A 26,064-nucleotide genomic window follows, 5' to 3' on the forward strand; every position below is an offset into this window, starting at 1 on the left:
AACCATTTACCATTTTATAGTATTCTTTGCTGTAGTATAGACAACTGCAGAGAAATGACAGATTATTTCATCTTTTTTGATCAACTAAGTCTTACTGCGGTTGGAAAGCTCTTTAGCTCAGGAGACCAGGCAAAGACGGCGATGTCTAATCTTTATTTAATCAGGTATCGTCTGTGAGCTGAATATTCCCTCTGAAACAGAAAGTTCAGTTGAGAGAAATGAAGTAGAAATGGAGCTGCTGTCACATTTTAGAGGCAAAGAACGAACCGTTAAATCAAAAAGATCATCAACGAGACACAAGACGCCGTTTTTCTGAGGGTTTGAATGCATAACAGACAAAGCAAACTGTGTTTTTTGATGCTAGATACAACAAATACCGAGTGTCGCTGAATAATTGATGTCCTTCACACAATTTAATTAGGCGAACTGCAGCATTGCAGCTTGTTGTGTCTGTCACTCAGGGCAGGATTTTCGAGCATTAATATGACATGAGAGTAGATTATCATATAAAACAGGGACACATCTCTGAGAACAGTTCATGTAGCTGAGCGAGAAATAAAAACTGCTGATGCGCCGCCGAATGGAGACACACAGCAGGAAGCGCAGATGCATTATTCAGCAATGTTGCAGCAAACTGTAAAGCGCAGGTCATCGTCTGAGCTGCTCGGGGTGAGAATGAATGAGTAATGTGGCTGTTCTTCCGCCGCCTCCGAGCCCCGAACAAGGAGCTTAACCTCAAATGTTGCAGGTGGATTACGGAGAAGCTCACAGCGGAGAATACAGCGTCTGCTAGTGAGAGATTTGGTGCCTAAAGCCTCCCCTGCTTAATTAAAACTGCTGCGGTGAATGTAAAGAACCGGGTTTTAAAGAGCGGGAGTAATGAAGTAGCTGAGTCAGTACTGTAATGGTGAAAGTACTAAATGAATAGCAATAAAGTACAATATGGAATTACATGCATACATACTGTATATTCAAGGTTAGTAGACACAATTTCAAGCATATTTCAATAAGAAAATTAATTTGATAAGATCCTTTTCCAAAAAATAAAGTTGTTTTTCTTACATTCTCAGAATAGATTAAGCTACAGAAGCCGCATTTACGATGTACGAAAGTAAAAGTTGAGGAATATTAAAAGACTTTAAAGGCAAAGTTGGTAAAGTAATAAAAAACATTAATTAGAGTGTTTAAAATTTCAAAAGTAATAAGTCAACCCAAGTCAAATCAACAGCCATAGTAGTGAAATAAGGCAAAATGTAAACCCTGATACCTGAAGGATAAAAATGAGTCCAGCTTTGTCATGTTTCTGCAGGTTTTTCCAGGCTGCAGGTGCTCAGTGAGTAAAAGTGGATTTTCCAAGCTCAGTAAAAATCGTCAACACCTGCAGAGTAAGGACCCATATTACAAGACAGAAATGAAGAGGCTAAGATCCAGCATGTAGGTCTTATAAATCTGTAAAATTCAAGCGTCTGTCCATAAAATGTCATCACAGTCCAACACTAATAGAGAAGTTAACTCAAGAAACAGCTTTCTCATATGCAGAGGAAACCCTGATTTTTCTTGAGAAATAAGCCAATTTAGTCGTCAGTTTAGACTCATGCTATTTAAATGTCAGTGTCTCATTGAGTCAGATTCCACCGTAATGGGACTCCATGACTCGTTCGATATTTGTGCCACTCAAAGTAAAGATGAGAAGATTATTATATTTGGCTCTGCTGAAAATCATGAATTTAGTTTAATCTGTATTTAGAAACAGTTTATTGTTTTTTATTAAACCGTACTGTTGGAATCTGACGGCAGAATAAACAGTTTCCACGTGATGGTACAAAATCGTATCATCGGCGTAGAGAGATACATCAGAGATACAAAAGAGACGATATCGCCTATATAAAGAGTTTAGGTTCTGTATGAAAATCACTCTTAATATTAGCTATTACAGTGTTCTAATACTTACTAAACCCTATAGTTTCTACCTCAAAAACCAGTTAGGCTCTACTGTGTTAGATATTTTACTTATTAATGCCTAAAACTTGCATAAACAACACACTCCAGTGTTCAGATTTAGGGGGTTAAAGTTTGCAAATCTCCAGTCTGGGTCTTTAAAGAGACTAGGAAACTTTTCACTTCAATAAAAATCAATATTGTAGGAAATGTGATTTCTCACTTTCCAGCCAAGAGTTAGATGAGATGTCTGTACAGTAAATATCAGACTATTGCCAGTAGTCAGGAAACTTAGTTTAGTGTAAAACACTGGAAACTGGACATCCTCCAGTATTTATAGCTTGTAGCTTCATATTTCCAAAAGTTTTGTTCAAAATGTCAAGCTATTCCGTTAATTTTTAAAGCTTCACTTAACAGTCAAACCCTTCGATTTTGTTTTCCAGTTCAACTTTGGACGCACAAAAATGGGACCAAATATGTTGAAAGAGTACAATTGTGAAAGACCGCCAATAAAAACACGTATATTTTCCTACTCAGAAATGATCTAAGGTGGCGTCTTTTAGGCTAGGCAGTACAAAAGGAAACAAATCATAAATAAATACGATGCTAAACTATTTGCAAGTGAATAAATGAGACCGGTACATTCAGTTTATGAATTATAAATATAACGTATTGAGAAAAGTGTAATGTATCTGCAGGGGTTCCATAAATTGCAAGAAACAGTTCATCATTCACATACACCATTTCTCCCAGAAATTGTTGACGTTACAAATGTTTATGGTATATGCATTTTTATTTCCTTGATTTACATCGGAAAAACACAAAAAGCAGAAAAAAATACCTGAAACTGACATAATTTCACACAAAATTCAAAAAATGGGCCGGACAAAATTGTCTGTGTATACAGAAATAAACGTTTGTAATTGAAAAAATGGTGCATTTTCTGGAAAAATTCCAAGTGGTACCAATACTTTCGTCCATGACTGTAGTGGTTAATTTGGTTGCTAATCAGTGACAGAGGGTAATACAACAAAGAACAAAAGGTGGTTGAATAAAGGGATCTGGCAGACGGTTGCAGATAGCAAAGGCGCGACAAGAAAAGGTAAAAGGGAGGTCTGACAGACAGTAATAAATGACAAAAGATAAAAGAATTCTGGAAAACTGTGGGAAACGGAATGAAGTGACATTAGAAAGTCTCTGTAGCAAAAGCTATGCTATTTTCTTCATCAGTGGTTTCAGTCTCACTCTGCATGTTCACGTTACGTCCACCAGCAGATAATTCGCTCTCAGACCCGTCTATCCATGTGTGATTCACCGTGCAGATGCAGAGAGAGCTGAACACTCGACGAGGCGAAGGCATCGATGTCAAAGACGGCAGCTCCGCCCACAGAGGCGTTTTCTCCCCTCAGGACAGTCCCTCCTGCAGCGGCCCCTGGTCTCCTCGGGCCCCTCGGTCCCCCTGTACCTCCACTCCCGGTCCGCCTCCTCCCAAACGCTCCCACTCCGACTCCGAGGCCATGCTGGAGGAGCAGGGGGCCGCCATGAGGCTGAAGGGCCCGACGGAGAACCTGTTCCTGGACGCTCTGTCTCTGGACCCCCTCAGCGGTCTGGAGGTCCCACCGCCCTCCGGACTGGAGAGTGAGAAGAAGTTCCCCTGCATGAAGGAGGTAATGACCATCAGAGATTTAAATAGCAACACATAAAGTCGAGGGTGATTTAAAAACAAGAGCTAAATTTGGAAGTACCTTAAACCTCCCAGCAGGGGGCGACTCTTCAGTTTGCAAAAACAAGTCAGATTGTATAAAAGTCTATGAGAAAGTAACCCTACTTCTCACTTGGTTTGTTCCCTCAGTAAACATTCTCCTTGTAAGTTTATGGTCTCAGCCACTAGTTTTGAATCTCCTTCACTACAGCATGAAGTTCATTTTGCAAATTATGTTCCCATTTAGAGTAGAATAAATCATAAAGCAGGGTTTGTTTTAGGGTGGGACTATGTTGATATTGAGTACAGTATCATATAAAGTCATATTTATCCTTCACTCATTACAACTGGCTTTAAAAGACCAAAATAGCGATGGCCAAATTCAAAAGTCAAGACTTTTATGTACAGTCTATGGTAGGGATGTCCCAATCAAGTTATCATTTCATCCAATAATTATTATCTGCAAATACCCATTTAGAAATAAGCTAAAATAAAATGTGATTGATCCCTGACCTGAGAAATTCCTAGAAATTTATCCGAGAGATTTCCGAAAGAATACAAACTTCAAGTATTGTATTTTAGTTGTAGTTCGTGTTTACGCCACCAGGTGGAGCCTCTTACTGTTTAATGTTGTGGTAACCAGAGGAGCAGCAGAGGGCATTGTGGCAGTTCAGATAGTAAATACCCACAATGCTAGAGCCTCCATGACAAAGTGTTCTGTGACGGCTAATGACCCCTAGCCACTGCAGGCGTGTTTTATTAAGTCGGGATAAATTAGGGCATGGTCTTATGTCCGAGGTGCAGAAACAGTCTTAGTGGTGCAGCTTGTTTTGCCAACTTCTGTGCCAATAGAATTAAACTGAAAGAGTTTAACTTCCGGCTGATACCAATAAATTTAAAATTGCCACAATGGAACTAAACTTAGAATTGTAATCAGGAAATCTCTAGTCTTTGTCTTTGAATTTCATAGCTCCTTCGACAGTTGGATTGCCATAATATTTTGGAATTCTGATGCTAATGTGTCTCCACCAATCTTTGAACATATTTCTTTGGATTTTTGCATTTAATGCTAATTTTGGGGGGCATTTTTGTCCCTCTAGGTCTAAATACAGCCTCACAAAGCTGATAACACTGGTGTTCGTGGCATTTACAGACAAAATGACTCATAAATTTAATGGCATAGTTGATAAGTAATTGCAATTTCAGTTGTTGCAGCCTTTGACCAAAACACTCAATAAAATAAAAATGCTCTTCTTATTTTTCTGCGCTACAACACTGAACTCACATCTCAAACTCCTTTAAGTATCGACTCCTTAGGGGCTCACAGCTCCAAGGAAGCATAAAATATCTATAAAACATGTTCTGAACAGTTTCACTGTGGGGACAAACTGAGGTGGAAGATTCATTTTAATGGGAACTCATCTAAATGTAAATTTTAATTTAACAAACCCTTTCTCACATACCATTAACATTAACATGGCCTAATTTTAGCTTAGACTGATATCTCCATTATTTTTATTATGCTAAATTTCACCAATCCATGTTTAGGGTCAGCGAACATCCATTGACACTCTAGGGAGTTATATTTAAAACTACGTGGAGCAAAAATCATTCTGCCAAATTTATTATTCAGTGCCTGTGTTCCATTAGAAAGAGGATGTTTGTTCAGATTACTAAAATGCAGCCAGTTGATGTGTTGTATTGATTGTTTTTCACAGTTTTCAAATGACAGATGTTCAATTTGGTGTTGCTGTCTATAAATAATTTTACAGCAGACCTTCTCTACATGCTTTAACTGTTAAATCTGCTGTTTTTCAGGCCCTGAATGAGATTTCAGAGAGAGAAGGTGATCCTGCGTACCCAGAGGACGAGATGAGGGAGGGTGGAAGTCTGCTGAGGTAACCTCCTGAGAAAACTCTGAGGCAAACTGAGTTCAGGAAACTTCTGCATTTTAATAGATGTCAACAGTAAATTTTTCAGCTAGAACAGGTCTGACTAGCTGCAGATTATTCACGGCGCTGCTGCATTTTTGTTGCTCATACATACGCATCGGTCCCCTGGTGGATCGGCTGTTGGTTCTGATAAGTGTTCCTTGAAGTGACGGGGAGTTTCCCAGCGGTGAAGGTTTCTTTTATGGCAGAGAAGAGATCCAGCACACTACGTTGTTAAATAATTCACAGTTTTTAAACATTGAAAGGCTTTGAGTTGCTTTTCCAGAAATATATAAATACAGGAGGTACTCGATTTATGGCGTCCTCGACCTACAGCGTTTCATCGTTACGTCAAACTGGTTACATGGAACTAGTGGAGCGGATGAATACGTCGTCACACGGCGCTATCAGACGGCTTTGTTTCCATTCTCCGGTTGTACTCCACCTTGGATTGTGCTACATTCACTAACTTTTTGCCCTTCATTATGGCTCCCAGCGTAAGTCAGACTCTTCTGATGCTTGGAAGAAAAGGAAAGCCGTCTCCATGGAAGTGAAATTAGACAGAATAAAACGCTGGCAACAGGAAGAAACAGCGACCAACATGGGTCAAGTTGCAAAAACAGGTCAACATATTGTAGTGACCCTCTGTGATGAATGAGTCAGACTTTATCTGGTTCTCTGCTGGTTTATTGAACCTTCACACAGGATACTGTGGGCCGTAGCCAACGCCAGAAGAACTAGAAAAACCCCATAACTTAGCTCCAGAATAACTAGAAAAACCCATAACTTAGCTCCAGAATAACTAGAAAGTAGGTGAGAACTAGGTGAGATCCTTTACCTGGTTGGATGTTTGTTGTGATGTTTTGTCCCAGCTGAAACTAGTGGTAATGATGTGTTTCCTGTCCAGAGCCAAGTCCGTGTGCTCCATGAGCGACTTCCAGCGGTTGATGGACAGCTCGCCGTTCCTCCCTGACAAGACTCGCCACGGTGATCCAGGCCAAGACGACGTCACCCCGCCTCTCTCCCCGGATGACCTCAAGTACATTGAGGAGTTCAACAATAAGGGCTGGGACTTCCCAACGCCCGCCTCCGCTCCGGGTGCGGTCCGGGAAGGAGAGCCCGTTGTTCCTGAGCCATTCCAGCCAGCATCCTGGTTCCTCACCACCAGCGCCACCCTGACCACCAGCACCCTGAGCAGCCCTGAGCACTGCCACAAGTCCCCGCTGAGGGGCAACGGAGCCGGGGCAGCAGGGGTGGGAGTGGAGCACTACGGGGTTCACCTCCTCCACAGCCCCACCAGACCCGGGGCAGCTGAGCGTACCACTGCCCAAGACCCCGAATTCCTGTACGCCATGGGGACCAAAGCCAGGGGCGGAGGGGAGGCCGGGGTGGGAGCCAGCGGGTCGGACGAGGTGTTCAGCAGTGGGAGGTGGCCATGTATTCTGGAGGGCGGAGGGCTGAGGACTTCTCCCAGTCAGTCTCCTATCTGCCCCACGGTGGGCTACGCCTCCTCTCTGGAGCTCCAGCTCTCCAGAAACTTGAGTGATGACATGAAGGAAGTGGCCATCTCGGTGAGGAACGCCATCCGCTCGCCGCCAGGGCCTGTCGTCCGGGACACAGCCTGCCAGACAAACGGGTTCACCACGCGAGGCACTCAGACCACCCAGACCATCAGCGTGGGTCTACAGACGGACCTGCTGAGGAACCTGACAAGCAGCCCCCATCGTTGCCTCACCCCGAAGGGCGGCAGCACTCCCATCTCATCCCCGTCCCGCAGCATGAGGAAGGTCCAGTACTCTCCTGTGGTCCAGAGCAAGTTCGAGCGGCCCTGCTGCTCACCAAAGTATGGCTCGCCGAAGCTTCAGCGCAAACTGTCCACGTCCAACAAGGCCGAGCTGCCCAACAACAGCCGCGCTCCCACCCCCACCACGCCCCAGAAGGGCAACAACGAGTCGGCGTGGGCTCGCTCCACCACGACTCGCGACAGTCCCGTCCACACTACCATCAACGACGGCCTCTCCAGCCTCTTCAACATCATCGACCACACCCCGGTGGTCTACGACTCCATGCAGAAGTTCAACAAGTCCCCCAGTCGCTCTCGGCCCACGCCGCCCTCCACCACCGAGCCCAGCCCTGCTCACGGGGCTCTCGCCACGGACCCTCGGAGCGTGCAGGAATGCCTGCGGACCGCTCGTGGGCGATCGCCGAGCCCCGTGCAGCTCATAGTGGAGACTCAGGGGGACAAAAACACAGAGGTGGTGAGCATACGGCAGGACCTGTCCGCTCCGCCGGGCTACACGCTGGCTGAAAACGCAGCCAGAATCCTCAACAAGAAGCTCCAGGAGCAGAACTTTAGAGAGGAGAGGAGGCTGCAGACTGGAGGACAGAACGCCCACAGCAGAGACAGCGGCAGGCAGGCCGACTCAGACAGAGGACAGTCTGGATGTATGGAGGTAAATATACAGACGCACTGGATTCAGCGCTTCATCATTCATTTGATCTGGGGCCCATGTTTTATGACACACTGATATTTATGACATTGCCTTGGATTTCCCTTGAAGAAAAGCATCTGTGTTTAATCAGAGAAAACATAATCAAGATATGAGCTATGTTACAATAAGCACTAAAATGTTGATGCTTTTTTCTCAGATCGAAAGCACTGACTGATGCAATGGTAAAGTTAAAACACTTAACCCTCCTCAGCCATACTGAACTTTCTTCCATTGCTGTATGTAGACGCTCTTGAAGGTTTCTTCTTCTTCTTCTGTATGTTCTTCTCTGCTGTAATGACCTCCTTGTAGTTTGGCTTTTACTTCTGTGCTTTAACGATCACCAAAGGCCTGACTGGAAACTGATTTATGTGTCTCATAGCTGGAGAAGTGAAATTAATGGTCTCACAGTTACGATCTGAGTGGAATCACCGTTACAGTGTGATTAAACATCATCAGCTCCAGAATTCTTAAGTGGCTCCAGCTTCTCGAGTGATTTGATCATCCCTGTATCCAAATAAAACAAGAGAAGCGCTAATTTTACTCTGTGAAATCAGCGCTCTCAGCCCCTTTCCACCACCCATTCAGCAGACCTGTGGGGAAAAATAAACAGTAGACAGAGAAAAAAACACGTTTCTGCTCATGTTTAAAAATTAAATCATTACCATGTCCTCTAGAACGTCTCGTATGTTCCTCTCCATAGACAGATTGGAGGTCGTGCTGCTTTAAAGCTGTACATTAAAACAATTAAATTCCATATTCAAACCCATGTATGTGGACGGTGAGCAGCATAATCCCAACGTATACTGATTAATATGACCGCTGACATCCAGCTGCTGTTCACTGATGGTCAGAACAGATGAAGGTTAGAGTCTGATATGTGATTTTGTGAAGGATGCAGCTCGAAAAGAGTAAAACAATGGACCCTATGGCATTACTGAAGCAATTAGTCATCAACTTATCACCAACTATTCTGCTAATTTATCAGCCGAGTAAGACCAAATTCTAAAATTCCTGCTACTCTTTTCTGACAGTACATTGAATTTGTTTGCTTTGTGGACAAAACGAGACATTTATGGATGCCATGTTGGACTTTTTCACCATTTCCTTCCATTTCGTAGAGCAAACGAGTAACTAGAGGAAATAACCGACAGATTTACTGACAGCAGTCCTGTACTGTCTGTACCTGAATGTAGACTATATTTCACTGTTGTTTGTGTGCTTTTAATGAACATAAATGCAGTAATGCTTTGATAAAAATGGAAAATATGGTAAAATATGCCCTTTAAAGCCATTTTAGGAGTAAAATATTTGGCTTTGAGATGAATTTGAATGTCCGTGCTGGTTGTTAGATCGTTTTTGACGCTACTTGACCACCTGAAGGTTTGACTTCATGAAGGTTTAGTTTCCCTGCTGTGTTTTTTCCAGGTCTAAAGTGAATGGGTGTGTGTGTTTTCTGCGCAGACCGAAACCGGCCACCTTATTTCTGCCAGACTTATCGTGTATCTCCTCCTCCCCTTTGCTCGATTTGACCGATTAACATTTCCCGCTCTATCTTTCCTCCTCCTTCCCCTCTCTCCTCCCCCTTTTGGGCTTTATCTCTCCCTCCTCCTCCCCCCCTGTCGGCTGATCCAGAACCACACTGTCATACTAACAACTCCTTGGGGACTCTAACTCTGCTTGTCTCCGTGATGTAAGTTCCTCCTCCTCCTCTTCCTCTACGACTTTTTGGTGGTGGGTTCACCAACCACCACATGGACCTCTCACCTCACGCCCTGCAGACCCCCCCCCCCAGACCTCACCCCTCTTCATTAATGCATGCTTCACAGGACAGCAGAGTGACAGTGTGTTAAAGCCATCGGAGTGGTGTCGAAAGTTGTGCGACGGCCATGCATCTGTTTCTTCGTGTTAACACACGCATGCTCAGTTTTTTTGGTAGATCATCTGTTTTTATTTAAAGGACCATACCGGCGTGTTTGCATGTCGTAGTCCATCAACCATCAGTCACATCTACTGTTTTTCAGCACAAACATCTTTAGATTTGTACTTTGTATTTAGATTTTCTCACAGTGCGGTATGAAAATCAACTTTCAGACTGTATCTACCAGTGAGGTCCATCTGTAGTGCACATTTTAAGTCTCTGAACTCAAGAATATAGTCCTCCACTGCTAAGCAAAAAGCACAACCACGTCTGCAAGTAGAGAGAATTCAAAAATGCTTCCTGTGCAGTCGGGCACAGCTGCAATTAATCGAGGCAGTTTTTATCCTAAGCATAAATTACAGCATTGTCAATCAATAACTGATATGGATGTCCGATATTATTGGCCCGATATTGGCATAAAAATGTAATATCGGTCAATATCATTATCGGGTTTTTTGCCTATCATGGAAACCAATATAAACCAATATATATATTTCGCTGGCATTTGCCGAGTCATAGAGGGAGGGAGAGTGTGAACTGTTTGAGGCAATTTGAAAATAAAAAAATGCCATTTTTTCCATAACTTTAGTTGAAGTAATTTTCTTATTTCGCTCAGACAATGTTTCGATCTGAAAGCCTTTGAGAGTGCATCCAATGGGGCATCACAATAAAATGAAGCATAATGTGTTAATTCCACCACAGGAGATATGAGATGTTACCTAAAATTAGCTAAATAGCCCACAGATATCAGTATCGGCTGATATCGGAATCGGACATTGAGAGTTGGACAATATCGGCATATCGGTTATCGGCAAAAATGCCAATATCGGCCATCCCTAATACCTGACTAATTCATTATTCTAATTAAACACACTGGCTGTTTACAATGTGCTGGCTGCTGCACATGCTACCAGTTATGTATCCAGAGGTCATTAAGCATCACAGAAGACTTTGTCATGGTGCCCCTTGAATAGCTAAACCTCTCACAAGGGTTTCTGCTTCCAAAATCAGAACTGTTTGCCTCCTCTGGTCGCTATTAACAGTGTTTAACGATAACAGACTCCACCTGGAGGTGAACTAGGTACTAGGCACTTCAAGTGTTATTATCTGGGGAAATCGTACCAGATTGTACCTTGGTTTTGGCCGATACTAAGGATTAAATGATTCAGACCAAATTGGGACAAACAAGAACTTGATCTATTTTACAAAAAATGAAAAGAAACTAGAACAAACACGTACAAAATGTTTCCAAGGTGCCACCAGTGCTGCAAAAAGTAAATAGTGGCGCTGCATACTGTAGATATTGTGCATCTTACTGTATAAATGTGTTTCCATACTTGTCTCCTATCTGCTGTGTGCAAACACAGCTTGCAGTTCAGCCAAATTCAGCTGAACAGTCCTTCAGTTTTTGACGTCGCAACGGGCTACTAAGCTGATGAGCACAAATTTATTGGCTTCGATCCGATCATTTTTCTGACATAACAAATGAGTAGTTAAAGGAGCTTTGAAAGGTAGAAAATCCAACAAATCTTCCTGGTTTCAGGGTTTCTGGCTCTGATAAGTGATGTGTTTTTGGCACAGAGTGCTAAATTGTGTTTTTAACGCTGTGCTGGGTATAAACAACACGGACTGCTCCTTTATTTATCTAAAAAAGTTCAACAACAGGATGTCAAACTCATTCTAGTTCAGGTTCCACATTCAGCCCAGTCCAGTGAAATCACAGCATAATAACCTATAAGTAACCGCGACTCCATGAACTATGGTTTTTACAAAACATTATGAACTACGTGAATTTTGTGAAGAAACATAGGTGTAATTTCAATGATATTCAGCCTCAGTTTATCATTTCCACATTACAGCTTCCAGATCATAGTGTCTACAAAGGAACACAACATTTATTCATCTGGAACTGAACAATGTAGTGTTTTACAACTTGTCAAAATCTAGAAATTATTTTAAATTTACATTCATTTCCACATCTGTGTAGTAATCCTGACACCACGTCACACAAACTAAAGAGGGAACTATAAAGGAAAAGGTTCAGTTGCCTCCCTGCTTTGGAAATGTCTAAAATTTATACATAAAAAATGCATAAATGTTGTGACAATGCATCAACAACAGAGTTCCTCCAAACTAAACTCTATCATAGTAAAGCTGCTGACTCACAATATATTGCACAAAAGATTTTCACAGTAAGGAGTCATTTTCACCTTTGCAGTTTTTATCCTTTGCAAAGTCGTCCAGCGGGCCAGATTGGACCCTGTGGGGGGGGCGGTTTGACACCCTTATTCAACAACGATTTCCTGAAAATGGAATTCAATGAGGCAAAAAGGCAGCAAAACTTGCCCCGTCAGGTGTGTCTCCAGCATTAAAATCTGAGTTAAACTAAACAGGAGTTGTAGAAATCCCCTGTGATCTATGAGCACATCTGACTTCGAACACATCTAGTAGCTGCCAGTATATAAAAGATGGACAAAACATCTAGAACTGAAAAGTGCAGCCAAAGTGGAACTTCTTTAAACTTGCATTCTTTCTAGCAGCCACCAGGGGCGCCGTCTCTGGTTATACAGAGATCAGTGTGAAAACAGTCCTACCTCTCCTTTGATCTGTTGCCTCAGAAAACATTTTCCTCAAGGGTTTATGGTCTTAATTGCATATTTCAAGATTATTTACGATACGATGTAAAATGGCAAACATCCCACTAGTGGATCTGTAACTGCACAAGCGATCTAATCCAAAAAATGAGCCAATTATAGATGAGCTCAAATAAAAGCAATGTCAAATTCAGAAAGTTATTTCGAAAAAAAAAGAAAAAATATATATATATCGATTTTTCTGTGAATGTTCTGAAAAAAAATAAAGGTTTTACTGGTATATATGTAATCACTTCAGATATTTTTTTGAATTTTTTGGAAGATTTTACTCACTTTTTGAAAATATTTATAAGAGTTTTCTTACCAGATTTGGGGCTTTTTTTTTAAATAAAACTTTTAAGGGAAACTTAACGAATTATTTTAATTTTCTTCCTGAAGTTTTTGAAAATTTTCAGAAATTTGGTAATTTTTTTTGTTGATTGCATGGATTTTTTCAGACAAGGAAACTTTTTTTTTTTTTGCTGCCCATAAATGAAGACAACACGAGGGTTAAAAGCTTTGGGATGAAATAATTTCCACCTCGGATTTATGATGTGAATTTGAGTTTATTTGTTAACAAAGTGACACTGAGGACTTAAAATCACAGCTCCTGCTCTGTCTGCTGAAATGCTGCATAACTTTGACATTAACTCTAGTTTACATCTAAAGCAAGTTCCATCAAGTTGATTGTCATACCTGCAGGGAAAACAGTCAATCTGTACAGTTTGTCATGAAAGAAATCCACTGGTATGGTCCTTTAAATGAACCAACTCAGCTCAAAGAGTCATCAGATTGTGTCTTGATTACTGGTTGTGTTGAATTTCTGATATTTGCACCAAAATGTGGACCAGTGAACACAACACAAGACGACTCTTTTGGACGTTTCACACATCCACAGGTCGATTGTTGTCTGGATCCTTCTAACTCTGTGTTTCTACCAGGTCCTCCTCTCTGTGTGTGCACCTAGCTGGACTGTGATTCTCGTGATGTTTTACTGCTTTTTTTTCCTCACTTATTTGTCCATACAGCGCGTCCTTTCCTCCTCTTACAGTTCACCTTTTACCATTTCCTCTCACTAACAATCCTCCTAAAGATTAACCGACGAAGACGGCTGCTAACACTCATCACTTCCTGTGCACTAGCCCCCTCTCTTGTGGGGTTTCTGATGGAAATTAACTGAATATTCTGGTGCATTTTGCATGCTTACAGGAAAAATCCACCTTCAGTTGCACTTTTAGGCAGTTTCTCTTCTCGCCGTGGTCCTTAGGGCTGTTCCACAAAGTCCTAGAAATTAGTTTAAGTAATTCAGAAAGCGATTTTCTGACTAAGATATCTGAAAATCTACCTGAACGTTTTGCTTTAAGCTTTGGAATTTGTTACATCTTTAAGACATCTGTATTCTAAAGTATTGTTTGAAAGCACAAAGCCTCACAATTCCAGTATCGTAAATCATTTTAAGATACCTTTACGATTTGTTTTCACGACAGACAAAATGCTCCAAAGCTTTTTCAGTGGCCATTCAGGGAACCAGGTTACTGAATGATCAAACCCAGATCAGACTTTTGTTCACTTAATTTTTCTTCTTCACTATTTCTGATTTTGTTCCTGTAAATCCACGGTGGTCTAACCCGCCAAGCCCGAAGCTAATTTTTGAAATTTCCACCTGAAAAGACATTTAATCAGCAGCCGTTCTGCAACCGTGAGGCCAAAATGATCAGCCTTGAGCTCCCACATGGCATCATTTTAGAATGCAGTATCTTTTCTTATCCTTCACTAGGCCATTGATTGATCTGGTGAAACGACTTCCACCTAATCAAACCTCTAAGTTAGACTTTTTGAAGTGATTGCAACTGAATCTGCTCCAGCAATTCTTCACTACAGGTCTACCAAATCTGATGCAACAAAAATGGAGCACAACAAACAGAACATCCACTTTAGTCACAGCAGCATAGACTGTTTATAAAAGATGGATATAACCATTGTAACATCCACATTGGTTTATGGACTGCTGTTTAGAAGCCTCTAGTTTGAAATGTGGCTAAAACTATCTTGGAAACCAAGCAGGACGAGCAACCGATGGATCTCGATAAGAACTTGCGGACATGTTAAGTAAAATGTAGCCGCACCCTAAAACATACCTTTCTTTATCATCTATTTTACTCTAAATGGCGCAATAATTTACCAAATTAACACCATGTTGTGTTCAACGAGGTTTGAAAGGAGCCATTGAGTCTATGAACTCATCAGGAAAATGTTTACTGAGGAAGAAAATCACATGAGAAGTTTGATTGTTTTCTCATAGACTTCTATACAGTCTGACTTTAGAGGAGTCGCCCCCTACTGGGCATTGCAAGGAATGCAGGTTTCAGGGACTTCCGCATTGGTTGTTAGAAGTACCAGACGACCTCTTTATTGAATATTCCACCTTAAAAAACCTTGGGGAAATGGAGGTAGGTTGTATGTCTTGTTGCCTTTAAATGGGGTTGTGTTTAACCGAGTTCGAGTCTGACTCATCGAATGTTACATTAAAAGATCATTCCGATTTAGTAGAGGATTTAAATTGTCCATTCAGAGAGACTTCACAGTTTTTCTTCAGTAAATTATCTGACAGCGTAATATATCGCAACTGTTTTAAAGGAATACAGACAAACCAGAACGTTATTTCAGCTGATAGCAAAATGATAATGACGTACAGCTACTAAACTTACGTCCACATGTAGCATTCATGAGCTCGTAAGAAGGCATTTTTTCTGGAAACTCTGAGTTCACAGGTTGTGATGTGTTTGCTGATGTGTTCAGAAATGCTGGCGGCCATGGAAGTTAATTTTTCAGTGGATGTTAAATAATTTATGGGTCCATCCATGTCAGTTCAGACAGAATTCAGGTACGATGTCACTGCAGGTTTTATTCAGTCCATGTATTTGGTATTTGGGACCCACAGCTCAATTTGTAGAATATTTACCACTCTTTTTGTATTTTTTAAGGACCAATAATGAAAAAAGATAGATAGATAGATAGATAGATAGATAGATAGATAGGCTTTCTCAGTAAGACATTTGGATGAAAACGTGGACAATCACCGGTCTGAAAACAAACAGATTTTGAAAATTCCGCCGAAGTACTTTACACAACTTAGCTTTTGGTCCCAAATAGCAGATAGTTAAACTCTGAACAAAGTCTGGTGAACTGACCCACACTGTAATCCTACTTCTAGAACTATTCCTGGTTTTTGTGACATCCAAGGAAAAACGCAGATATTCCCAGTGGTGTCATCTTTTCACGATTGCTTTGCATTTACTTTATTATGTTGCACTCTTCTTAGCTTGCTAATTTGTTAGCCTCAGTAGTGTCCTGTGTGTATGAATAAAAATGTATGCAGGTATATCGGATGGAGTTCAAAAGTCCCTCAACTGTAGATTGAGCCGTTTATAACTGATATCCTGACTGACACTTTAGGTCCCTTCAGGACAGAAACTTTAGTACATAAACTTTTATTTTAGTCTAAGTATTAAGTCTAGTTACTTTGTTCCGGAGCAAAAACTGAGGCAAAGCTGCTTACACTAAAGAAGGAAACAATTAAAACCATTTTTTAAATCCCAACTAATCTTTTAGTTTAATTAGTGAAAATGTTGCGTAACAACGATCTCTATTTGAAACTAGACCTCTATCAGTGACTCTTATGGATTTTTTTTTTATTAAATCAGTGCAGTCAGTTGTCTTTTATGACAGTATCAAAGTGTTTTAAGGTGGATTTTTCCTTCAGGGCCAAAGCATCTACTGAGAAGTCGTTGTTGATGTGAAGTTTTGCTGTTTTCACTCCTGACTTCCTGTTCACGTCTCTGGTGCATGTCTTGTGGCGTTGTGTGATCTGAAGCGTCTCTTAGGAAACCTTGTCTTAACCCATTAAAAGACTCGTCAGATCCATCAGCTGTGGTCCTTAACGAGTGGTTTACTGATGTACGCTCAGCGCAGACATTGTGTCTGTGCTTTGTTCTGTTCACCAGCTCATCTGGACTCCCTGCAGGTTGTGTAGCCCATCTGTCCATCCATCCATCCATCATCCATCCATCCATCCATCCGTCCATCCATCCATCCATCATCCATCCATCCATCCATACGTCCATCCGTCCATCCATCCATCCATCCATTCATCCGTCCATCCATCATCCATCCATCCATCCATCCATCCATCCATCATCCGTCCATCCATCCATCCATCCATCATCCATCCATCCATCCATCCATCCATTCATCCGTCCATCCATCATCCATCCATCCATCCATCCATCATCCGTCCATCCATCCATCCATCCATCCATCCATCCATCCATCCATCATCCATCCATCCTTCCATCCGTCCATCCATCCATCCATCATCCATCCATCCATCCATCCATACGTACATACGTCCATCCATCATCCATCCATCCATCCATCCATCATCCGTCCGTCCATCCATCCATCATCATCCGTCCATCCATCCATCCATCCATCCATCCATCCTTCCATCCGTCCATCCATCCATCCATCAGCCATCCATCCATCCATCCATACGTACATATGTACATACGTCCATCCATCCATCCATACGTACATACGTCCATCCATCCATCCATCCGTCCCAGTTATTTTCCTCCCGTTCATCCTCTCACGCCACCGCAGCCTGACTATTTTTAGCAGAACTAGATTGTAGCTTTTGGCGTCCCTCATCCTTCAGCCTGGAGATGAGCTTTTTTTAAAATCAGGCCGGTGGTGTGATCGTTCACTCAAGCTGACATCATTCTGAGAGAAACCAGCTCTTTTTCACTCCTCTTCTCCTCACCTTCTGTTTTCATCAGGGGACAGATGCATAAAGCTCATCTCAGCATGAACTTCAGCAAAGACCTGCATATGTTGTTTTTTAAACCGTTTTGTTTACTTTATCCAGTGTGCAGCTTCATGGTTTTTGCTGTTTTCTCGCTAACCTGAGCCGATGGAAGCTTCCAGTTAGTGAGAAGTACGACAGCAGGCAGACGAGCTTCAGATTATTTAGTTGGTTTTTAATTCAGCTTCAAGTTATTTTTGTTTATTATGTTTACATTTTAGTGAAAAAATTCCTTTAACTTTTTTTTTTAGCTTGATCAGTCTATAACTAAGGGAGTTTAGAAGTCCATGGGATATATCTGCTTACATTTTTATTAAAAGTAAAAAAAAAACTAATGTTTTTATGTTTATTATGATCATGTCTTTACAAATTCCATAATCATTTATTATGGAAACAATCACTTATTGATAAAAAATGACTGGATATCACTAAAATGTCAACTATGTTCCTGTAATTATATATGGACCCATCCAGAATGACTTGAAATTTGTCCAAAATGACATGACAACCATCCCAAAGACACAAAAATGATCCAAAATGACGAGAAAAGATCCAAGCTGACATAAAACTTGTTGAAAATTACAACAAAATTGTCCAAAATAGCTCAGAAATTGTTCAGAATGATTTGAAAATTATCCTTAATTACAGAAAATGAGTCCAGAATGGCATGTAATTTGACCAAAATGATTCGAAAATTGTCCGGGTCAATCTATAATAGAGGGACTTTAAAAGAAAAGACTAAAAACAACAAAAATAAGACAAAATATTACAAAAATGAGACACAGAACGACTGAAATGAAAAACAAAATGACAAAAAATGAGACAAACGACACGAAACAAAAAAGAGAAAAAAAAATAGACAAAAAAGTTACAAAGTGGCAAAAAAGGACACAACGACAAAAACGGTACACAAAACAAACAAAGCAAAACAAGATGAGACAAATGAGAAAAGACACGCATACATATATATGTATGCGTGTTTGTAATTTTTAACCTTTTTTTTTTTTTTTGCTATTTTTGTGCCTCCAGGTTAAACCTTCTGGGTTCAGAGGGTTTGGTAATGGATTAGATTGTACTCAAGTTTAACTAAAAAACTTCCAATAATTGGGAATCACACGTGTAGAAACTTAGACAGAAACTACAGGAAAACCATCAGATAAACTACAGGAAAACCATCAGATAAACTACAGGAAAACCATCAGATAAACTAGAGGAAAACCATCAGATAAACTAGAGGAAAACCATCAGATAAACTACAGGAAAACCATCAGATAAACTACAGGAAAACCATCAGATAAACTACAGGAAAACCATCAGATAAACTACAGGAAAACCATCAGATAAACTACATTAAAACCATCAGATAAACTACAGGAAAACCATCAGATAAACTACATTAAAACCATCAGATAAACTAGAGGAAAACCATCAGATAAACTAGAGGAAAACCATCAGATAAACTAGAGGAAAACCATCAGATAAACTAGAGGAAAACCATCAGATAAACTAGAGGAAAACCATCAGATAAACTACAGGAAAACCATCAGATAAACTACAGGAAAACCATCAGATAAACTACAGGAAAACCATCAGATAAACGACATTAAAACCATCAGATAAACGACATTAAAACCATCAGATAAACTAGAGGAAAACCATCAGATAAACTAGAGGAAAACCATCAGATAAACTAGAGGAAAACCATCAGATAAACTAGAGGAAAACCATCAGATAAACTAGAGGAAAACCATCAGATAAACTAGAGGAAAACCATCAGATAAACTACATTAAAACCATCAGATAAACTACATTAAAACCATCAGATAAACGACATTAAAACCATCAGATAAACTACATTAAAACCATCAGATAAACTACAGGAAAACCATCAGATAAACTAGAGGAAAACCATCAGATAAACTAGAGGAAAACCATCAGATAAACTACAGGAAAACCATCAGATAAACTACATTAAAACCATCAGATAAACTAGAGGAAAACCATCAGATAAACTACATTAAAACCATCAGATAAACTACATTAAAACCATCAGATAAACTAGAGGAAAACCATCAGATAAACTAGAGGAAAACCATCAGATAAACTACAGGAAAACCATCAGATAAACTAGAGGAAAACCATCAGATAAACTAGAGGAAAACCATCAGATAAACTACATTAAAACCATCAGATAAACTACAGGAAAACCATCAGATAAACTACATTAAAACCATTAGATAAACTACATTAAAACCATCAGATAAACTAGAGGAAAACCATCAGATATCTGACTTATCTCCCAGAAACATGACAGTTCCTAGGGCACTGACATCTTTCCTCACTTCTGTTTTTTGTGCTCATCATTTATTCATCCGTCCCCGCTCACTCATTTCATCCGTTCACTCTGAGTCTTGTTTTTTTCTTTTCTCTGCTGGGGTAGACCTGCAGTCTCCTCGTTTTCTCCTCTCCTCTGACGCCTCCTTGTCGTTGGCAGGACCTGCCTCGCTCTCCGGTGGCTCCTCCGCTGGACTCCTGCTTCCTGAGACCGGCCCGCCCGGCCAACCGCCGCCCCCCATCGCGCTGGGCCGCCCGCTCCCCTTCCTCCTCCCCCAGGTGGAGCGAGGGCTCCAGGAGGAGGTTCACCTTCCCTCCGCCGGGACACCGGAGGGCCATCCTGGAGGGCGAGGAGCCGGCGTGAGGCCTCCTCTACCTCCTCTAACCCTCCTCCACCTCAGCCTGAACAGACCCAGTACCTCAGAAACTCCCCCTGCCCGTCCAGAGACTCCCAGAGACGAAGCCTGGAGGCGGGGGGTCCACCCAGTAGCACCAGCTGACCGTCGAGGAACCAGAAGAACCTGGAATGTACTGTAGAACCACCGAAAAACACATTTCCATAAGAGGTGCCTGTACGCTTGAGTTACTCATCACCCCACACGTCTGTAAACATGCACACGTATGTATCTGATGCATACATGTGGATATTTTAGCCACAATTCTGAACCTTTTTTTTTAGCTCTTGCATTTCTACGTTTGCACCAGGAGTGTCAAATACAATCAGCCAAAATTGATCTGCAGTAAAATCAGAACCTCTAAATAACGACAACTCCACGTTATGATCACAGTTATCTGGAGCTGAACAGTCAAGGATTTTACTTTATGATCACAGCGACAAAAGTCAGACAAAAAAAACATGAAACAACAAAAACAAGAAAAAATATTACAAAATGACACAAAGTGGGAAAAACAAGACACAAAACAATGAATAAAACAAAACAGAAAATGACTAAAATTAGAAACAAAATGACGAAAACATGAGACAAACGACAAACATCAGACAAAAAAGCAACAAATTTTACAAAATGAGACACAAAATGACAACAGTGAGACAAAAAAGTTACAAAGCAACAAAAAAAAATGGACAAACGACATAAGGGAGACAAAAAATTGAAAAAAACAAAAAACAAAAGCAAGACAAAATATTTCAAAAATGAGATGCAAAACAACAAAAGAACAATCTAGTATTTTACTTTATCATCAAAACAACTTGTCATGGTCTAGAAATGATTTTAAATTTATAGTTTTACTAATTTAAAATCTGCAGTTAATGTCTTCTCTGTAATTTTTACACTTTGAGGACCGGATTGGACCCTCTGGAGGACCACTTTTGGCCCACGGGCCTCATGTTGGACACCCCTGGTTTGCACCTTTCTCTCATTGGTTTACATGTTTACACTTTTATTCGCTCTGTTCAGATCAGTTCATGTGTTGTTGTTTTTTACAGCGTTGTTCTTTTTTCCACTTTTTTTTCTCGCCGCCTTCAAGCTTAACTTTTCTTTTTAGTGTCAAGGAGAAGAAAAACAACACAAACAACAACAACAGAAAAACACACGACAACTTCTGCTTCCCCAGGTCCGAAGCGGAGACACATGATGTCATTTCTGATGCTGGTTTCTTTTTCCGTCGGGACGAATGTGGGGCTCGGTAGAACAAACCTTATGCATAATTGGAAGGCAGTTGTACGAATATGAGTGAAATATCTGCATGCCTTTTGAACACTAGCACTTTAGTGCATGTACATACCAGCTCTAGTCCGTCGTGGTCGCTCAGCTCGGCTGTTTGGAGGAGAAAAGAGAAGAGCTGTTTGTTTTTGTTGTCACATGATTTGCATCCGAGCGTTTTTAAGTCAATTATTGTACCTACCGGGCTGTCTTTGTACAGTTGTTACTATTGGATATGAGCAACAAAAAATGAATGTTTTAAACGAGAAGTCTACGTCAAAAACGGATGTGTAGTCGTCTGTACATAGTAAATGGTAATAAACATGAATGTGTATTTACAAGATCCCCTGCTGTGCTGTTCATGTGTTTGTCAGCTCATAACAGAGCAAAAAAGAGACTGCAAATAAAAAATCTACTTTTTTGCTTTTTAAAAATGGACAAACAACAGAAATGAGACAAAAAAAATTAGGCAAATGACACAAACTGGACAAAAAAATGACAAAAGCAAGAAACAAAATGACAAAGAAGTAAAGACACAACACAAAAAAAACACAAAACGAGTAAAACGATGCTCAAAACAACAAGCAAAATGTAAAATGACAAGAACACAAGTGAGAACAAAACGACAAAAGTCAGACAAAAAACAAAACTAAATATTACAAAAATGACACAAGACGACACAAGCGAGAAACAAAATGACAAAAAATGAAACAAATGATGCAAATGAGATACAAAAAAGACAAAACAACAAAAACGGGACAAAAAATGAAAAAATGAGACTTTAAACAAGAAGAGCGAGAAACAAAGTAACAAAAAAATAAATGACTCAAGTGAGAACAAAAGGAAACAAAATGAAAAAAATGAGACAAGCTTCAAACGTCATACAAAAAAGAAAAAAAACAAAGCAAAATATTAAAAAAATGAGCCAAACAACCCGAAACAAAACAAAAAGACGACAAATTCGACAAAACAAATGGACAAACGAATGACACAAACAGAATAAAAAATGACAAAAGCAAGAAAAAATAATGTCAAAAAGTAGACAACACAACCAAGACAAAAAAAACACAAAATGAGACAAACGATGCTCAAAACGACAAGCAAAACGTATAAAATGACAAGAACACAAGCAAGAACAAAGCAACAGAAGTCAGACAAAAAACAACAAAAACAAAACTTTATATTACAAAAATGACACAAGCGAGAAACAAAATGACAAAAAAAATGAGACAAATGAAGCAAGCGTGACAAAAAAAGACAAAACGAGAAAAGCGAGACAAAAAATAGCAAAATGAGACATAAAATGACAAAAGTGAGAAAAAAGTGACAAAAAATAGACAAACGACTCAAGTGAGACAAAAAACGTAAAACGACAAAAACAACACACGAAACAATGAATTAAACGAAACACAAAATGACAAAAACAAAACAAAATACACAAGCGAGACAAAAAGGAAACACAAAACGATAAAAAATGAGACAAAAAAGATAAGACAAAATATCACAAAAACGAGAAAACGAGACACAATATGACAAAAGTGAGAAACAAAACAACAGAAAACAAGTCTACGTGTCGTCGTCTGTACGTAAGTTTTAGGACACTGTCTCATTCAAATAAAGTAGAACCTGTCCTACAACTTTTGACAGGGGGTGTATTTCATCACATGGATGTGATCAGGGCAGGACTCTGATCATACATGTAAAGTTTCAGGCAGATTGGAGCATGTTCAGGGCATTTACACAGCATTTGAAATTTCATGGAGAAGGATCAAAATTCCAGAGGCCGCCACGGACACACCCTTTGACTTTGGAAAAAGATTTTAATAACTTTGGATCATTAAGGCCTCCTGTATGTACTGGCCCAATTTGAGGTGAATTGGAGTTTCCCCCTAGGAGGAGTTTGCTCTAGAAAAAAATGAAAAATGGGCAAAATCTGACATTCAACGCAAAATAGCTCACTTCCTGTTGGGTTTGGAATGTGGCTGTCACTGACTTTTTTGTTCAGCCTGATGTGCTGCATATGTGTACCAAATTTGGTAGATACACCCCCTGTCAAAAGTTGTAGGACAGGTTCTACTTTATTTGAATGAGAAAGTGTCCTAAAACTTTTGACAGGGGGTGTAGATGTGGTGATAAACATGAGTGTGTTTTCGATAAATGTCAGCTCGTCGTACATTAGTCGCGCTTTCATTAGACCTGAGTGTGTGTTCTTGGCAGACGCTGATGTGTGTGTGTGTGCGTGCGTGCGTGTGTGTGTGTGTGTGTGTGTGTGTGTGCGTGTGTGTGTGTGTGTGTGGATTACATGCAGACTGCAGGATTACAGTGGGTCAGGGAGGACAGACACACACACCACGTAAATAAGAAGATTGCGTCGTCCCCGCAACTCAAATCCTCTTGCATCACGGTCATACATGTGCCACCTTACTCGTGTTCCCGGCTTGTCACGCAAGACAGAGAGCTGTGCTGTCAGCTGACCCGAAGGGCTGCAGAAAATCTGATAAAATAAACGAGTGTTTTACTCGTTTCGTAGCGAGATGTGCGACAATTTTTGGTTTATTTTATATTTATTTAGAATGAACAGTGGAGGTAGATGGGAGAAAGTCAAACTGCTGCTTTTGTGTTTTATGTATCTGCAAAATAGTTGTTTTTATTAATTAATAATTGAGTCATTTATTCCACAAAGTGTCAGAAAATATTAACAGTCTTCACATTAATATTTAAAGGAAACCATAAAAAGTAAATTGAACTTAAAATTTCCAACAGTTTTTCATTTTCAGACCACTTCTGAGCCCACTGTTATAAACAGTCTCACAGGTTTTTCCTCCACAGTTTCTGCTTCCGATCTGGTTCCTAAAACGACCTCCATCTCTGGAGTTACAGAATTCTGACTTTGGTTTCTGGTCAGGATTCTTTAAGTGCTCAGTTTCTCCTTTAAAACATCTGGAATGACTCCACATCTGGACTGAAGATGACGATAAAGACCTCCAGGTAAACACAGATGGATGGATGGATGGATGGATGGATGGATGGATGGATGGATGGACAGATAATGATATAAATTATGTTTTATTATAAATGTTTATAGACGTTAGACTCCATTGGAAACATATTCATTAAATATTTCTGCTGTAAAAGCTTGTGTTATTCTGTTAGTTTGTCATTTTGTCATTTCATGATTTTTGTCCCGCTTGTGTTGTTTGTCTACTTTTGTGTTGTTGTTGTTTTGGGGGTTTTTTTGTCAATTTTGTCTCATGTGTGTAATTTTTTGTCTTGTTTTTGTCCACTTTTTGTTGCTTTGTAACTTTTTATTCAAATTTTTTGTCTCTTTTTTGTTTTGTTTTGTGTCGTTTGCCTCCTTTTTTGTCATTTTGTGTCTCATTTTTGTCCTGATTGTGTTTTCTGTCTCATTTTACTCATTGTGTGTGTGTGTCATTTTGTGTTTTTTGTCCCGCTTGTGTTGTTTGTCTATTTGTTGTTGTTGTTGTTGTTTTGGGGGGTTTTTCACCTCAATTTTGGCAAATTTGTGTAATTTTTGGTCTTGTTTTTGTCCATTTTTTGTCACTTTGTATCTTTTAAATCAAATTTTGTCTCTTTTTCATTTTGTTTTGTGTCGTTTGTCTCATTTTTTGTCATTTTTTTGTCTTGTTTTTGTCATTTTGTGTCTCATTTTTGCAATATTTTGTCTTGTTTTTGTGTTTTTTGTCTTTTTTTGTGGTTTTGATCCTCCAGTAAATCCTCCATGGTTCAGTTCCAGGTGACTAAATGTTGTGTTCCTTTGTAGACACTCTGTGATCTGGAAGTTGTAATGAGGAAATGATAAACTGAGGATGAATGCTGATGAAATTTAATGTATTTTTCTTCAGAAATTTCAGGTTGTTCATAATGTTTTGTAAAAAGATGACTCATTAAATGTGAACCTTTTTGGCACTAAATCAAAGGAACCGTTAGGAGTTGTGGTTATTCTGCTGTGGTTTTACTGGTCACTGGAGATCAAACCGGGCTGAACGTGGAACCTGGATTAGAATGAGTTAGACCCCTGATCTAAGTGTTAAAGGTGCTGCAGGTTAGTGAGCGTGTTGCTGCTAAAAAATGCTACAAAAATCTCCGGGTTTCTCGACTCCAGTTTTCACATCCGAGCAGCAAAACAAAGAATTAAATCCCTGGAAGTGTTACTGGAAGCTGCAGGCTTTTACTGGCTGAGGGGGAGTCGTAAAGAGGCAGAGAGTCGTCCGTCTAGCTTTCACCGAGTTCTAAAGATGAATAATTAATGCTGCTGATGGCACTGAGTGGGTCAGAGAAGATGCTCTGCTTTTACTTTCATCGGCCCGGAGAGAAACCGACCGCTGCTGAATAATTCACAGCAGCCGTGAAGTCGCTGCTTTAATGTGACGTGACCTCTGAGGAGACAAAGTCAAACCTGAGCTCAGTCCAGAGTCAGGACGGCTCCGGTTTAAAGTTAACATGTTGCTGCTTCCAGTTCATGAGGAGAAAACCTGATGAAACCTCTGCTGCTGCTTGTTTACTGGAGGTGAAGCAGCTTTTAGCTTTTACCCTCTGATGTGTTGAATCAAACCGCTGGAGCTCAAAG

General features: G+C 40.2%; 1 protein-coding gene across 4 annotated transcripts in view; it reads left to right on the forward strand.

Moving 5' to 3' along the window:
- Positions 1 to 21,819, forward strand: part of LOC110962021 (microtubule cross-linking factor 1) — a 99,586-nt gene extending 77,767 nt beyond the window's left edge. For 2 of the 4 annotated variants that reach the window (XM_051952953.1, XM_051952954.1), the window contains 4 exons: positions 3,261 to 3,605; positions 5,459 to 5,538; positions 6,479 to 8,024; positions 19,973 to 21,819. In XM_051952953.1, coding sequence (XP_051808913.1) covers positions 3,261 to 3,605; positions 5,459 to 5,538; positions 6,479 to 8,024; positions 19,973 to 20,176 — 2,175 coding nt within the window. In that variant the 3' untranslated portion in view covers positions 20,177 to 21,819. Of the gene's footprint in view, positions 1 to 3,260; positions 3,606 to 5,458; positions 5,539 to 6,478; positions 8,025 to 8,220; positions 8,535 to 9,695; positions 9,754 to 19,972 lie in introns of those variants that run through there. The other 2 variants (XM_051952955.1, XM_051952956.1) reach the window with 2 other exon arrangements.
- The last annotated feature ends 4,245 nt before the right edge of the window (positions 21,820 to 26,064 follow it).

Source organism: Acanthochromis polyacanthus, chromosome 9, assembly GCF_021347895.1.
Source record: "Acanthochromis polyacanthus isolate Apoly-LR-REF ecotype Palm Island chromosome 9, KAUST_Apoly_ChrSc, whole genome shotgun sequence".
Classification (NCBI taxonomy): domain Eukaryota; kingdom Metazoa; phylum Chordata; class Actinopteri; family Pomacentridae; genus Acanthochromis; species Acanthochromis polyacanthus.